This window comes from Daphnia magna, linkage group LG9 (assembly GCF_020631705.1).
Source record: "Daphnia magna isolate NIES linkage group LG9, ASM2063170v1.1, whole genome shotgun sequence".
NCBI classification, from domain to species: Eukaryota; Metazoa; Arthropoda; class Branchiopoda; order Diplostraca; family Daphniidae; genus Daphnia; species Daphnia magna.
The window spans coordinates 1036550-1052133 of record NC_059190.1 but is presented as its reverse complement, the minus strand read 5'-3'; the positions used below and the strand labels follow the sequence as shown (position 1 = coordinate 1052133).

General features: G+C 38.7%; 3 protein-coding genes across 4 annotated transcripts; 2 read left to right on the top strand and 1 right to left on the bottom strand.

The window, feature by feature from the left end:
- Window positions 1-6: 6 nt before the first annotated feature.
- Window positions 7-3217, bottom strand: LOC116929989 (ring canal kelch homolog). Of its 2 annotated transcripts, none has more exons than XM_032937321.2 (13): window positions 2924-3217; window positions 2713-2856; window positions 2422-2650; window positions 2166-2341; window positions 2001-2097; window positions 1785-1941; window positions 1613-1722; window positions 1415-1527; window positions 1162-1339; window positions 953-1093; window positions 801-893; window positions 580-742; window positions 7-429 (listed from the first exon to the last, which is right to left on the bottom strand). In XM_032937321.2, the coding sequence occupies exons 1-13, from the start codon at window positions 2980-2982 to the stop codon at window positions 257-259; spliced, it is 1833 nt and encodes a 610-aa protein (XP_032793212.2). In that variant the 5' UTR covers window positions 2983-3217; the 3' UTR covers window positions 7-256. The 2 variants fall into 2 exon arrangements, with proteins under 2 accessions (XP_032793212.2, XP_032793213.2); XM_032937322.2 differs by having other exon boundaries at window positions 2936-3217.
- A 100-nt stretch (window positions 3218-3317) lies between these two features.
- LOC123475897 lies at window positions 3318-4393 on the top strand. Its single transcript, XM_045179117.1, has 2 exons — window positions 3318-3612; window positions 3825-4393. Exons 1-2 carry the CDS (start codon window positions 3543-3545, stop codon window positions 4217-4219), a joined length of 465 nt encoding a protein of 154 aa, XP_045035052.1. The 5' UTR covers window positions 3318-3542; the 3' UTR covers window positions 4220-4393.
- A 255-nt stretch (window positions 4394-4648) lies between these two features.
- LOC116929992 lies at window positions 4649-5736 on the top strand. Its single transcript, XM_032937324.2, has 3 exons — window positions 4649-4840; window positions 4933-5115; window positions 5185-5736. The coding sequence occupies exons 1-3, from the start codon at window positions 4783-4785 to the stop codon at window positions 5403-5405; spliced, it is 462 nt and encodes a 153-aa protein (XP_032793215.1). The 5' UTR covers window positions 4649-4782; the 3' UTR covers window positions 5406-5736.
- The last annotated feature ends 9848 nt before the right edge of the window (window positions 5737-15584 follow it).

The window sequence follows — 15584 nt, the reverse complement described above, 5'->3', positions numbered from 1 at the left end:
CGCTAGCGTTTTTTTTCCTTTTTTTTTTGTTTTTTTTTTTTACATCAAAGGAACGGGTAAGGAAATGCACGGATACCCCGAGAAGCGTTTTTGGCAACAAAAATCCAGAAAAAAACAACATCGAATGCAAGGATTCTGATTCAAACGTTGTACGTCGTCACATTTGAAAATGCATGCCGTTCTGCTGTCACGATTGGATTGATACGTTTTACGAACGAAATGAGAACTTCCATTGACTTGGCTGGTTGAAATATGTTCAACATGGTCGATTGATTATGGCGATTCCAGCATAACTTCGGCCAATACCCATACAGGCGGACAACATTGACCAGCTGTTCGTTGCGGGATCATACACTTCAACTGAATTCAAATTAGTTGTTCCATCATCACCTCCTACGACGTAGAGTAAACCATCATGCGTCACCACTCCTACATAAACAAAAATAATAACATATAAGAGAAAACTGAGAACTTAAAGCAAAAAACTATATGCGCAGTCATGTGATGAAGGATCAAAATGAATCCAATAAGGAGGTTATCAATACAGTAAAACTGTTCAAGGGTCTTTCAGTTTTTTACCAGCGTTTCTCCGACAAAGTGACATGTCCGCAATGGAAGTCCACGTTTTAGTCACAGTGTCGAATCTCTCGACCGATCGCCGTACCATGGGTCCATCATGACCGCCAATGGCGTAAAGGTAACCGTTCAATACTCCCACACCGGCTCCGCTCCGCCGGCAAGCCTAAAAAGACAGAAGCAAATAAAAACTCTTCTATCGATGAAACCCTAGTGCGATGTACCATTTCTCCAATTAAACTCCACGAATCTGTTTCAGGTGAGTAGCATTCAACGGATGCCAGGCAATGCCGAGAAGCCCCATCATATCCACCAACCTAAAAATTCTGAACTTGGTCTAACGTTTTAAATCTGAAATTTTTGTCTGAACAATTACCGCATACAAGAGGCCATTCAAAACACCTACACCTACGCTGCTGCGTCGCGTAGTCATGGACGCCACTGCACGCCATTCTTGTGTTGTTGGATCAAATTTCTCGGCGGATTTCAGTCCCGTAGAACCATCAAATCCTCCAACCTTGGAAAACAACGGGACCATGTTTTAACGAATCAATGCTATCGTCGTCTTGTTTTCATGCGTCTTACAGCGTAGATGCAATTATTTAGAACGGCAACACCCAACGTAGACCTGCGCGTTTCCATATCGGGAGCGGGAAACCACTGGTCCAAATTCGGCTCATAGAGATCAACCGTGCGCACACGTAGGGATCCATTGAAACCCCCGATTGCATAAATGCGTCCGCAAACAGAAGCTAAGCCTGCCCTGATGAAGGAACCAGACATTTAAAATGAATTTTTGTATTAACTATATTTTTTTTTTTATGGATTTTATATCTACCTGCACCGTCTGGTAGGCATTTCTGCAAGGGGATTCCATTTTTGAGTTTCAAAATCGTAACACTCAACTCCGCGAATCGCTTTTGGGCTTTGACCGCCCACGACAAGAAGAATCTAGGAACATTTAAGAATTTGAATTTAGATATTAGGCGATCGTTACTTGAAAATAAGATTATAAACAGCTAATGTGTCAATATACTTTTGGCATGCCTATCGGTAACCTCGGACGAGTTCTAGAAGTTTGATATATTTGCTTTTGATCAGCTTTGAGCAAATGATACTTAAGGGCTTCAATCAAGAGATCTTTGCCTACGGAAAAATTTGGAAATAGTTCAGTTATTTTGTCATTAACCTGTAGCGACAATGCCTACAGTGAGCATTAGATCGCATCAAAGTGTTGGTTTCGACATGCTGCAAAAGATAGTCTTGAGGAAGAAGTGGAAGACGAACGTACTCCATTAGATGAGATAACTCAATATTTCTGTCATCAATGTTGGCATTTACCCAGTTCATCACAGCTTCATACACCTGCGAAAGAAAGCTGTAGAACAAAGGGGGAATCACATATCTTTTAGTTAATTTGAAACCTTCTCTTCGGACGATACAGTCAATTTGTCGCTACTAATTATACGTATCACATCTTGGCACTGTAAACTAGAAAATTCTTCTCCATCCACCACGTCGCTACAAAACAAAACATACGTTGCTAAGGTTAGGAGTTAAGTCATAAAAGAAAATAAACTGGAGTATACCTAAAATGCTGGGCAGTGTACTTGTCGGCTAAATTCAATAAATCTATGCAACCATGAAGATCGGCAAATGCCCGAATTCCGAGACAATTAGATGGATGTAACTGAGTTACCAAAAACTCACTACAGGCTTCTTTGACGTCAAACATTTGCAAAAGATTGGCGGCCGGCAACAAGGTCTAAAAAGAAAAATTTCCTTGGAATCAACCTTGTATTTTAGTTAAAGTTTAAGTTCAGATTTTTTTTGTTTTTTTATAACCTGAACATTATCTTCATTGACTTGAATTTCAGAAGAATAGACATAGTCTAACAGGAGGCTTAGGGCTTTGGGGTCCACATCTTGAAGAACTATTCTGTTCTGGTTACTTTCCTCAAAGCAGCTAAACATAGCATGAAAGTAAGGGCTGCAAGAAGCCAGAACTGCTTTATGCGCCGGAAACTCCTCTTGATTTGTAGTTATTAGGACAACATCACAGAGAAATTTTTCTCTTTAAACACAAGGTTGAAACATTAGATACTGTTTAGATAATCAGGAGAAACTGTACTCTACTTTCTCATCATGTTGAACTTGGAAAATGCCTTGGAAAAGTGCTCTGAGTTGTGATAAAATGGCCTTTCAGGTGAAGACTGGGTAGACTCTTTCTGGGAGCTCTCATCAAGGGAATTTTGACTTGCATGACGGAGGAGTAACTTACTGTAAGGCCAAAATAATTTGATTTAGTAGTCATATATTAAAGATTAAAAGTCCTTTGAATTCATACTGGATACTTAACTGTTCGGCGAAATCCCTAGAAGATGAACTATTTGAACTAGTCGACATCGCTCGTCGATCTACGAAGCAGCTAGCATCAGCCGAGCTATGACGCAGAACCGCTTTTCAAATAAAGTGATATTCTGAGGATTATACCACTTGATTTCTACTGATTTTTACCACTTTTTTTTAGCAGTTTCAGAGAATTCAAAAAGCAGAAAATTAAAATAACTCCAGATAAGAAAGTTCGACCAGTTCCGTTCAAGTTCAACAACGGTCACTTTGTTTTGTTGTTTTGTCCTTTGATTTCCGTTGTGCTGTAGCAGCCGACGTTGATTTCATTCAAGGCCTTTCTTTATGGCTTCAGTATTAGTCTTCATCAGTCACATTTCGTTGCGTAATTTTGGGGTTACGTATTGTTCTACCGATAACATTTCAATTTTTAAAATTAGCTCTTGCCAAAATTGAAAGACGGTCCAAAAGGATTTTGGATCATTTAAAAGGTTTCTCAAAAGGACGTTCTGCCCAGAAGGTATCGCCATCTGCCGGTCGCTTGGGAATCTCGTGAAGAACGACGGCTTTGACATCGCAAGCTCGCAACCCTGCTTTCAAAAATAAAAATTCAAGAAATGGCACCGATTCGATCATTGGGCGTGTTCGCCAGCATTGTTATATTTTATTTATTTGCTGTAAAGGAAGGTATGACATTTGTTTTATTACGATTTAGAAAAATAGGCGATTTCATATTTTTTTACCATTTTTCCAAAATAGTACCAACATCATAATATGCCATTTAGAATTGTTTATGTTTTTGACACTTGTCAGCGTCCATAATACTACGGAATGCTAATGATATTTCTGGTAGAACGCACGTCAGGAATAGAGTTAACATTTTTTCACTTTTCATCTAGGTAGTGGTATCAAATGCTGGGTATGCAGATCCTTGGAAGATCCCAAATGTGCAGATCCATTTGACAACACATCCACGCCCTTTTTTGACTGTGCCACCTTTCCAGAAGTAACACACTTACCTGGTGTGAAGGCTACTATGTGCAGAAAAATCCGCCAGAAAGTGAATGGTGAATGGAGGTACATCCGTTCATGTGCCAGGCTTGGGGAACCCGGTATTGGGGGAGATGAACGTTACTGCCTGCAGAGATCAGGGACGTTCAACATTCACATTGAAAGCTGTACATGCAACAGCAAAGATGGTTGTAATGCTGCAAGCTCACTACTACCTTTCAATCTCATGACAGCAGCATTAATTCCCTCAGTTTTAGCCGTCCATTACCTCAAGAGGTTGTAATGTGTGTAATCAATCTGGTTTGTCAACATCATAGCAAAATGAATCTCAGCCCTTTTATTCATTCCATTCAAGCCGTCCAACCGCTTGAATTTTTTACGCCGTCCGTAAAGTGCCTTTTTATCAGTGAAACGACTACACACCTGTAGAAAATAAACGATTGTTTTTATGTGCTGATTTATTGTTTTTCTTCGCTCACTGACTGACCTTCTAGAGAAGGAAACGAGAAATTTCCTGTTCACTGTATGGATTATGTTGTGCATTCAGTCCCGTTGACGAACATGACCGGGACGCGTGTTTTTACAAAGAGTGAAAAGACGGTATTTGGTTAGTTTTGAATCAATTTGTAGACCTAGTAACTTAGTAAGTTTTTGGCCTTCAAAAGTTCAAAGCGTCTTTTTCAACAAAAATGAAATGCAAATCTGGCAACTGTGCAGCTTGAAAGTTTCTCAACAGAAAATTTGTTTTGGGCGGTGGCGTTTTGTCCACTTTTATTATTAAATGCAATCAATCTAAATAAGAACAAATTATTTTCAATTATACAGTGAATCTCCTTTAATTCATCAATGGCCACCCATTGCCTGTTAACGCATTTGTTTCTTTTCACCTTATTTGTTCACTCGGGTACGAAATGGACGCAAATTATTTTACTGTATTGAGCATACTGAAGTGCATCTAGTTTTTATTCAACAATTTAATCCCTTTTGTCATCATAGGTTTTTCAATAAAATGCCACCAGTGTTCTTCTAGCCAAGATCCAAAGGGGCAGGATAACTGTGGTGCCTACAAATTATTTGACACACGAAAGAGTATACCCGTAGACTGCAACAGTGATGAATCTGTGACACCTGGAACATTTTGTGTCAAAATCACTCAGCAAGGCCCCAGAAGTTTTGTGTGTAAGTCTGAACTTAATTTACTATCATTATCTGAAACATAAACATCATTTTGGTGTTCTGTCTATTTAGGGGATGGGCGTTGGAGGCAGGTGATCCGTCGCTGTGCATCTGTGGCTGACACAGGCGTGACAGGTGTTTGCAATTGGGGAGTGAAAGAAAATGGTGTTTATTGGGAGGAATGCTATTGCGCTCAAGATGGTTGCAATGGAGGCAGTCAGATCTCTATAGCCCTTTCCTCAATGCTTGTTCCCATCATCATTTCCATATTCACAAAACATTATGCATGGTAGTATCATTCCAGGCATATTTTCTCACTTTATGGGAATTATTTTTCCATCATAAAGTTTCAAACAGTGCCTTTTTAGTCTGATCTGGTAGGTTGTTACCTGTCAAGACACCGTTTTTAAAGTACAGCCACTTTTAGTGTTACGGTATCAACACTTACATCCGTCCAGCGAGAAAAGATGTGTAACATTCCGTCCCTTTTTTTTTTTTTGTTTCTCCTGACAGAAAGCGAGGAAAAGTCGCTTCTTCTGGAAAATAACTACACGATCTTTTTTCTCTGTCTTTTTACTGGATACTGCAGGTTTCTATGTTTATATAACGACATGATCTTGAAAATAATAAATGAAAGGGAGCCCCAGTTGATGTTTGGTCATGATTGACTACATGTATCTTCCCAAAACTAGGCGAGGCACGGGAAGGAAACCGCGATACATCACACACACGGTGTTGACTATGTGTGTCAACGTTGCAGTGAGATCACCATTTCTGCCAAGAGTCCCCATCAGCCTGGAAATCTTTAAAATATATATAAAAAGAATTGCAAGGAAGAAAAAAAAAAGGCGTCCAGAGCTCATCGTCGTAAAAGAAGGAAGTTTTTTTTTCAGTATCTCTTACTCTTTCTTCCCTTGACAACGAAAAGAAACAAGGATGTGTAGTTCTAAAAGAGTCAGGAGTAGCATCCTGATATCATGTAGTCTCTAAACATTTGCAGCAGAACTCCACTTTTTTTTTTTTTTTTCGACGGCCCTTTGGCTTCTTTTCTTTACAATAAGGGCGAGTACACCCCAGAAAAGCTGTTGTTGTGCACGGCAAAAGAAACGTCGAAAAAAAACTTTTTTTTTTTCCTTATATTTTAACTGTTTTTATTTCCTGTCTTCTTTGACCCTTTTCTTTCTCTGATGTTTGCGCATCTCCCAGACCCTATATTCGCTAAAGCTTCCTTTTATAGACTATTTACACACAATTCACGGGGTAGGAAAAAGAAAAGAAAAAAAAAAGTTACCTAAACTTTCTTCTTCCTCTCTCCCTTTTTTTTGTCTCGTCAGTGTTTCATTCTTCCCCCCTCTTCGGTGGGGAAGAACAGGTTTGTATTCACACGCAAACAGCAGCAGGATCTCCCCCTCTATTTCGGCAAGAAGAAAAAAAAAAAGTGAGAAAAAGCAGGACAGAGTTTGCGATGAAGAGAAACATGTAGAGGTTGTGTGTATTCGGTTGCTATATAGCCTTCACTTCCGTCTTCAACACATTTACAGGAAAGGTTTGGTTTGGCATACACTCTCACGGAGGGGGGTGGGGGAGGGGGGACTAGCAGCTATGTATTTTGGCTGACGTGAAATCCTATTTATTTATTTTTTTCGATGGTTACGTGAGCGTACGTTTCCTGGAGAGCCGCCCTAGCAACCACAGCAAAAACTGACATCGAGACAGAAACTACTAGACTATTCCCTTTACTAATACGCAGAGTTGTTACATTATTTTGTTCAATCTCTAGAAAGGCTTATTAAAAACAGTAGAAATGCAACTCTTAAAAACAAAATGTTTCTTCCTTTTTCGATTTGAATACGAGCTATCCAAAAAAATAATAATGAATTGCTTTGATTTTTTCGCTTAGTTTATACGCATCATAGGACGACCACCATCGACGACATATAAAAACACATTTTGAATTTCACAACCAAATATAGGAGACTCGGAAAAGTGTCAGATGTTTTATTTGCCAACTCAAAACAAAAAGATTTCCTACAAATATTTATTCTTTTTCCTTTTTTTTTTTAACTATTATGATGTGACGAAAGTCAAAGACCGTTGACTCGTTTATTGCAACTTCAACAGCAAGAGTCCACTATTTAGACGCTCCCGATATGGAGTTGCAAAAAGCAGGACAATTTATCAAGTATATGCATATCCTTGACTGTATTGTAATACATAGGAAATTGGAGATAGTTCGTATTGCAGTACACACTTGTAACCTGGTCTACATGGTCAAATACCCATTATATATATTAATATCATTATCTTGTACACTGTTCAGATAGTGTACGGATATGCGAAACTGCTGTAAAAAAAAAAAAAAAAAAAAAGAGGGAAAAAGGGAAAAAGGGGGCGAACGCTTTATTCCACTCGTGAAACTTTCCGGAGCTCGGATGCGCTAGCGTGTACATAACGCACGTGTAACGTATATCCTTCTTTTCCACGTTACGTATAGGGCAAAAAAAAAACAACAAAAAAAAACCATCATAGATCTAGCTATATAGTTTCAAACCCCGAAAAGGTGGGAGACGGATGGGCTTTTTACTATAGCCGGATGATGGAGAGTTTTCGGTCTCAACTTTCGTTCACGATCCATACAGGAGAGATATCGTGCGTCATGTTCGCCGTTCGTTTGTTTATACTTGGAGAAAGTCATATTTTTTATTATTGATAAATGTAGTGAACAAAACAGCGCTACCCGCTTTAAATGTTATAGCTCTTTAATCGATTTATTTATAATTGATTGTTGAAAAACAGCTCGAGTATCGACGCATCTATTCGCTTTATACGGCGCACAGCAATCTCAATCGATCCGCGCACATCAGTGTCGCCTGTATCAATGAACCAAACAAATGAACAACTGTAAGGCCTATTATCCAAGCCGACGTTAAATCACTCGGCGAAGTGGATCAATTAAATCCACTACATTAGTCTACACATGTCTATCTAGAGTGTCGGTCGTGTAGAGGCTCATCATTTGCCTAATATGCCATCCAAAAGTGGCTCCATTTAATAGTTTCGCCTACGCTAAAATCAAGTCAGCTAAGCTTATAACACAATCATTTGCCGGCCAAATGAAGGCCCATCCATCCCCCTCACTATATGCATAGCGAGATGATTGCTCACGGCTGTCCCTCACAATTTCGGTCCGCGCAAAATCGATCGGCGTCGCGGCAATTAATTTCCTCTGTGCCAAGTGGACTGTTGGCGATTTTCATGACATGCGGGGCGGTATGCACATCAAGACCTTTGCCATCAAAATTTCAATCCCGGCTAAATACCCAATAGCAAAGCATCTATGTTGGCGGCGGACGTTGGACCTGTTTGATGTTCTTTAATGACTGCCCCCCCCCCCATTCGTCCTCTCCTTCGTTTGTGCAAGAGTTGGAGCGGACGGGAGTGATCCCCCTACCTAAAGGGAGATGGAATGAAAGGCATCACGTGAATCTTTGCAGGTCGAGTGATACCTATTAGAAGTAGCCTAGCAAATATAAATCGAAGGGGCGTGGTGCTACAATCCCACCCTCTTCCTTTCTTCCTCGCTGATTATTGCATACTAGGTGAAGATAATATTCGTTACATGTAGGCGGGTAAATTTCCCTATCTGTTCGGCGAATAAGGAAATTAAAAATTTCCTCATTTTTTAAGAGAATTCAAAACAAAACAAATCGTAATAAAAGTAATACGGGGGTGGTGGGCGTTATAGACGTTGGTGTGCATGTTCACACAGCAAACACATATCCCGCAAGTATTGAATAAATACGGTCGAGTGTGCTGGCTGAGTGGAGCATCACATGATTGGCACAGAGCGCAAAAGGGGGGCGGCAGTGAGGGGGGGGTGAAGGGAGAAAAAGCGTCTACGTCTACGAGTACGGGAGTACAGCGTGATCGCAAAGTTTGTTAGAGCTCTCTCTCTCTCTCTCTTCTACGCAGGGGTGTGTGTGTGTGTGCTCAAACAAACACACACTCGAGGGAGTATATGCAAAACTAGAGAGGCAAAGGGCAGCCAACAGCGAAAATCAGTCGAGTGTAGATTATATGGACACAGTGGCACACGAATAAACCAACGATTTATAGACGAGTTAAAAAAAAAAAGGGAAAAAGAAGGGAAACTATATAGTACACTAGTGTGTGTATGGAGTGAGGGAGGAGTGATAATGTATCGCAAAAAAAATATTCACTTTAGCCTTTTCAGTTTGATATTTTGCAAAAAGTAGATGGCTAAAATATTTTTTAATGGCGTCATTTATGAAGGATCACGAGTATCTAAGGGGGAAGAAAAGTACAGGTGAGACGCTTGACGCGTGTAGTCAAGGCGACCGATGAATTCAATGAACCGGAAATATGGGAGAGGATAGAATGATATTTTGCAACCAAGTTTCTTTTTTCCTGATAGTTAGGTCAAAATGAAGGTGAGCTGCAAATCGTTATTGTTAAAATCAACAAAATTCAAATAAGGTACAAGAGATGAAATTCATTTGCATGATAGTGCCTCGGTGGGGTGGGGGGGTCAAATGAGAAAATGTATCAAAAAACTAAATTTTGAATCAAGTCTGAGATTAAAAAGGAGAAATAGCTTCAATTCCTGGCAAGTCTTTGCCATTTTTCGGACCCCGTAAATCGATTAAACTCGGTGCACATGAGTGATGGCCAAACGAATGAAGTTAATAATTACTTAATTAGGCCCACCAATATTCTCCAAAATGCTTTTTCCACTAACATTAATATCGTTCGAATTCCTAACAACAAAAAACAAAAAATGCATTTTCTCTCGTTTACAGAGTCATTCGTTAAAACGAAAAGAACAAAATGGCTCTATTAGTTTACTCGAATTGGATAACTTATTACTTGCTCCTGTGTAACATTATTCCTACTATTCCTGCGGCTATGACGAAACACATGTTTGCACAGAGAAGTGAGTCTATAATTGAAGCCAACAACAAAAGACACACAACGCAATGAATTTCTAGTCTACACGGGCCACGTATGGTCGGCCATTGAAAACGTTGGCATCATACAAGTCTGGCGAATATGTAGGATATAACAGGAATTAAATGTAATTTTGCTGCAAAAATTTACTTGCCCGAAGGGTGTGTATCGTTCGTGCTCTCGTGTTGAGATGGTAAAATTGCCTTTTGGAAATCCATTCACGTATCTTTGCCTCGCCTTCTTTCTATATACGTTTCACCTCACATGTGACGCGTGTACTAATATTTGCGCGCAAAACTAGCAGACGAAAAAAGAAGGGAAAATTGTATGTGATGTTATACAACTGTAAGAAATTATTGTTTCTAAATTAATTGCTTTTTAGACCTTTAGCGTTAAAGAAAATGTATCTCAAATGGGCGAATAATAAATTATCTGAAATTGAAGACAACTACTAAATTAGCAAACACATCTTTTTGTGAAATGGCGTCTGTGCAAATCTTTGTTTGCATGGCGCCAAAACTTTTGCGGTTGGCAAAGAAAAACAAAATTCTGTGAAATTGGCAGGAATCAAACTTTACTTACCCCAAATCCCATATCAGCTACCGATACTGATTCAGTTACCATCTGATTATGATGTGAATAGAAGTTGATGGCTTGTAATTAAAATTAAATAAAGATTACATCAAGTTCTGCTGCATTTGTGGCACGACACAAACACCACGACCGCCATTATTGTCAATCCCCGTAAGGGAATTATCGAAAGATTCCGAATTCTGGGGATGGGTGAGGAAAGTGCCTGGCCTTGGAAATTATTTAAAATTATCCCTGCGAAAGGGAATGGTTTACAAATTTGAGAAAAAATCTACAATACTTTTGATTTAAATGTTTCTAGAATTATGAAAAATATTTAAAACATTCAACATCATTTGCATAAATGACGTTTTTTTTACAAAATGTTTTTAAATAAAAGCCTTTAGTGATGTGTGTCTCAATCATTTTACTCAGACCGTGTCAACCGACGAAAACTGCAGACTGGCGAAAAATAAAACTTAAGAGAAAAAAAATATATGTATATCCATAAAGTCGAAAAGGAAGTAAAAACGTATGCGCATATCAGCCCACTTGGGTACTGAAGCCGTCATTTGCATATACGAATTTAATGTCGCAATGGCGGCGGCTGGTGCTGTTTCGCCAAAAAAGGAAGAAAAAAATCTTTTTTTTTCCCTCTTTATTTTATTGTTTCTTTGCAATTGCGTCATTGGGAGAAACTGTACGTGCGTCCTTGTTGCCATGGTATACATTATAGGCTATAACCCTCTTTCGACAGTATTTCCTAACAAGCTCTTTTCTTCTTTAACACACAAAAACAAAATTACACAGCCACCATTTTTTTTTATTAACGAAATTATTCAATAAATGATGATTCATTCAAGATCACGAATTAAACATATTTCGTCTTCGGAGCTGACTTTTTCTTTTTTCCCAGTCCGTTATCAATAGAAAATGGCCGACCATCGAATTCGCAAAATCGTTTTTCCTGCCAATCACGTCAGCACATGTATTACCGGTTGCTATGTGCATCCCCCAGGCTCTGTCCTGAACGAAGATTTGTATCTTTTTGGACAACAAATAAATAACGCATTTATCGCCAAAAAGAAAAGAAGCCAATGACGTTGCCGTCTGCATGGATTCGCCACTTCTTTGCCGCCATTTTTCTCCCTCGTGTAATATGTATGGCCTATATCCATCAGCGTAGCTTTGGCCATCTAGAGCAAACAGTGCAAATGCTTTTTTATCGATGGTGCATATAAACGATAAAAAGTAAAGCGTCTTGGCAATAAGAGTAATAAATAAAAAAGGGAGTCTCGTCATTCGATGTGAAATCATTCAAATAAAGACGAACTCGGTAAAGGAGATTGGCACACAACGCAGACGAAACGATTCTCTATTCAAGAGCAAAAAGCTCCTTTTCTTGATTTCTACTTTGTATGCTTTTTCCTGGATTTTAAAGCTATGATGAATACCAAATGTTTTCCTTCAATAGCCGATTTTAAGAAAATGATGAGACTAAATCAACTGCAGAGCGATTAAACAATCTTTTTTTTCTTCATAAAACAATTGATTGAAAAACTAGCGAGGAAATCGAATAATCGATACATGGTTATAAGCGAAAGAAATCGGCATACAGCAGTAGCGTCGTTGCCTAGGGAAAAAGCCACGCCGCATAGCCAATATGCAAACGAATGCAATTCTGATGTAGACATGGCAACAGAATATAATGTCAAGATAAATGTTCTTTTATTATTTTTCTCGTGGGTCTATTCAAAACTGATCTAAACAGAAAAGAATTGATCTATAAACCAAACAATATACTCTAGTCTATTGTTATCGCATATGACATCATATGAGCAAATAGCGCCACGGGGTCTAAAAAAAAAAATCATATAAAAAAAAGGAGGGAAATATTTTCTTTTCCCTTTTTCTTTTTGAATTCTTAAATATCATTTCCCCACCACAGTAGACGTAAGAAACTGTTTTGGACTCGATGAACTTACTCTCTCGCAGTCGGCCATTTTTTTTCCTTTTTTCGCAGGCCATTTATCGGGCGGTTGAATGGATGGATGCTGCAACTGACTTTGTGCGGTCCTTATATATAAACCCACTCTCCCGAAGTATGTCTACATCGCCAGTCCCTGGAAAAAGAAAAATATCCCCCCCCCTCTTTCCCATTTTATGTATATGTATATAGAGCTATATAAGAGAGAGAGAGAGAGCGACGCAAGGAAGGGAGAGCTATAAATGCATGGGCTCTGCGGCTGCATCAGTTGCGGAATTTATTTATCAGCCGATCGATGTGTCGTCGACTGCTGCGAATAGGATATGGACCGACGGGGATAACACACACACGGGGAGGGAGGAGCTAAAACATCTCGGCCAGCAACTTATACAGGCGTTTGTGGTTGCCGGGCTGGAAGGGAGGGACACACACACACACACACACACAAAATAAAATTGGGGGAAGGAAATAGAAGAAGAAAAAAGAATCGCAAAAAAAAGGAGACGCAACGAGGACGACACACACTCAGCAAATGGCGGATATAGAAGATTTTGTCGACTCTGACGCAATAGCAACGGCGATATCGACCACTATATACCACCACCATCTTTTTTTTTTTTTTGCGTTCGAGACATTCGAGTGTGTGTGTGTGTGCAGTTAGAACTGGACATTTTTATGGGCCTTTTTTTTCCTATGTACTGCTGCTGCTGCCCCCTCTTATCTGTTTGATTTTATTTCCTCTCAGTTGGCAACCGGCAGATTTATTTTACCGGCATTCGTTGTCCCCACACAACTAAATAAGCCAAGCGAAATGTTATTTTGTTTAAATTTAGGAATCATTACCTCATTTTTTTTTTAAATATTCATCCCGCCATTTTGTTGTGCAGCGTTGTCATTTTTTCAAAAATAAATTTTATTTCGTCATTCGTTTCTGCTGTTTTGTTTTTTTTTTCATGTCCGCATTTGGGAAGAAACTGATAATGGTAGTATGCACAGCCTTCGACCGCGATGCTGGTAGTTTTTACATGTGAAGAAAAGAAAAATCGACCTTGACGACATCCCAATCACCTTATTAGTGCTGTTTAGCCAAACACCCGTGCTTATTTTATTTATTCGCCCACTTGCTTTTCATTTACTTATTCAGAATAGAACATTTCGTTTTGGGTGTTTGGACATATATAGCATTATGCTGTATTTATAAACACACAGCGCAGTTTTTCTGTTGTTGTTTTTGTAACGATAAAACAAGTGATTCAATGTCTGCTTAACATACGTAGATGACTTTGGATAGAATAAACGCCTTTCGAAATAACACGAAGAAATTGTACGATGACTTTTTTTTGGGGGGATGGTTTTCTAGGAAAAATTTATATTCAAAATTGGAACATTTCATTTCTGCGCAGTGACTTGTCTGATGATAACATTTTATTTTTCTGATTTTTGAAAAAATTTGTTTTGTCGTCTGAAGGGAAAAATCACGAATTTCTTGGAAAATAAATTTACATAAAAACAAACGGAAAAGGGCAATTAACAAACAAAACTGGATCTCCTTGAACAAAAGGTAGACACTTTTAAATGTCCCCAAAAAAAAAAGATGAACGCCCTGCCATTTCCATAAATTCCCTTTTTTTTTTGCTAAATAAATTGAATAATATTATTAATTCACCTGAAAATGATTTTTTGATTTTATTAATAATTTTTTTTAATTCAGCGTTGCCAAGTTACAAAACCGGTTTTCGTCAATGTCCAACAGTCACAATTCACACGAGGGGTTAAGCAACACTTTAATTCGACCATCATGAGATGGACATGGCCAATACAAATTTTACGCCGTATAAAACGCCGTTGATTGTTCATTGTCCGTCTTCTCAAAATAAAAAATGATTGAAGCTGAGCCTCTATTCACAATTGAAAAAAGGGCCATCAAAAGAATAACCCACCGTTAACGTGGTGGTTGCGCATTACATGCCCGAAGCAGGGGGGATAACAACAATAGGCCGGACTAGATAGGTCTACAAGTCCGGCATATGCAAAACCGGTATTATATAATAGGTCTAGTCGCGCCCTCCCTATTTTTTTTTTCAATTGATGATTACACGCGTGATTAAAACGGAAAAGGTGGACCAGTTCTCCGATGTTCATCTCACAGCCATTCCCCTCTTCGTAACCAATTTTTTTTTTTTTCATAGAAAATCGTTTTCGTCGTTAGAGAGAACAATAGGTTGAATATTCAAATTTTAAAATGAGGGCCGAAAGAATTTTCATCTTCCGCTTTCGTCAAAAGAACAAAGTCTTCTTGTGTTTTTCTCCTATCGTGTCCGTCGTTTGTTTTTTGTTTTTTTCCATCAGGAGGGGAAGAGAATTGAGGAGGGGAAAGGTATTCAGTTCCAGTTTTTGAAAATGAAATGTCGTCTATGGAATGTTCCATTAAAAAGTAGGAGTATATATCCAATCCTTGCCCACCCCTTTTTTTGATTATAAAGAATTAAGAGAAAAACTTTTAGGGTCCATCCCCCTCCCATTTGAAGAGAACAACATGGATCCGAAAAAGGGAGCAACAAACAAAAAATCGAACGCGTCTTTTCGTGAAAGGCTTTTTTTTTTCTATGAATAAAAAAAAACAAAAACGGAGCGCAATTTAAAAAAATAAAAGGAGGGGCATGGAATGCGATTTCAACGGATAAAGTTCTCTTCTCTTTCTACACGACCATCCAGTTGTTCGTTTGTCATTTTTCTTTTTCCTCATAAACAAAAACAACAAATAAACGAAGATCTCGGGTTTAACATTTAAATTTTTTTATCGCCATTGTTGATCGAATAATTCAATAGAACCTTCCGGTTTTCTTGCATGGCGGTTAAACACAGTTCCGGAATTCTATACCCCACAAATAAATTTAAAAAAAAAAAACAAAAAATGGGAAATTTTCTGTCAATATTTTTCTAAATG

Bases quoted from the DNA above. Each gene is read 5' to 3' on its own strand.
- LOC123475897 (XM_045179117.1), top strand. From the start codon at position 3,543: ATGGCACCGATTCGATCATTGGGCGTGTTCGCCAGCATTGTTATATTT. The intron at 3,613-3,824 runs GTATGACATTTG...CTTTTCATCTAG, and splicing joins TTTATTTGCTGTAAAGGAAG to GTAGTGGTATCAAATGCTGG.
- LOC116929992 (XM_032937324.2), top strand. From the start codon at position 4,783: ATGGCCACCCATTGCCTGTTAACGCATTTGTTTCTTTTCACCTTATTT. The intron at 4,841-4,932 runs GTACGAAATGGA...TTGTCATCATAG, and splicing joins CACCTTATTTGTTCACTCGG to GTTTTTCAATAAAATGCCAC. The intron at 5,116-5,184 runs GTAAGTCTGAAC...CTGTCTATTTAG, and splicing joins AGGCCCCAGAAGTTTTGTGT to GGGATGGGCGTTGGAGGCAG.
- LOC116929989 (XM_032937321.2), bottom strand. From the start codon at position 2,982: ATGTCGACTAGTTCAAATAGTTCATCTTCTAGGGATTTCGCCGAACAG. The intron at 2,857-2,923 runs GTATGAATTCAA...TTGGCCTTACAG, and splicing joins GCCGAACAGTTAAGTATCCA to TAAGTTACTCCTCCGTCATG. The intron at 2,342-2,421 runs GTTATAAAAAAA...TTTTCTTTTTAG, and splicing joins TCAATGAAGATAATGTTCAG to ACCTTGTTGCCGGCCGCCAA.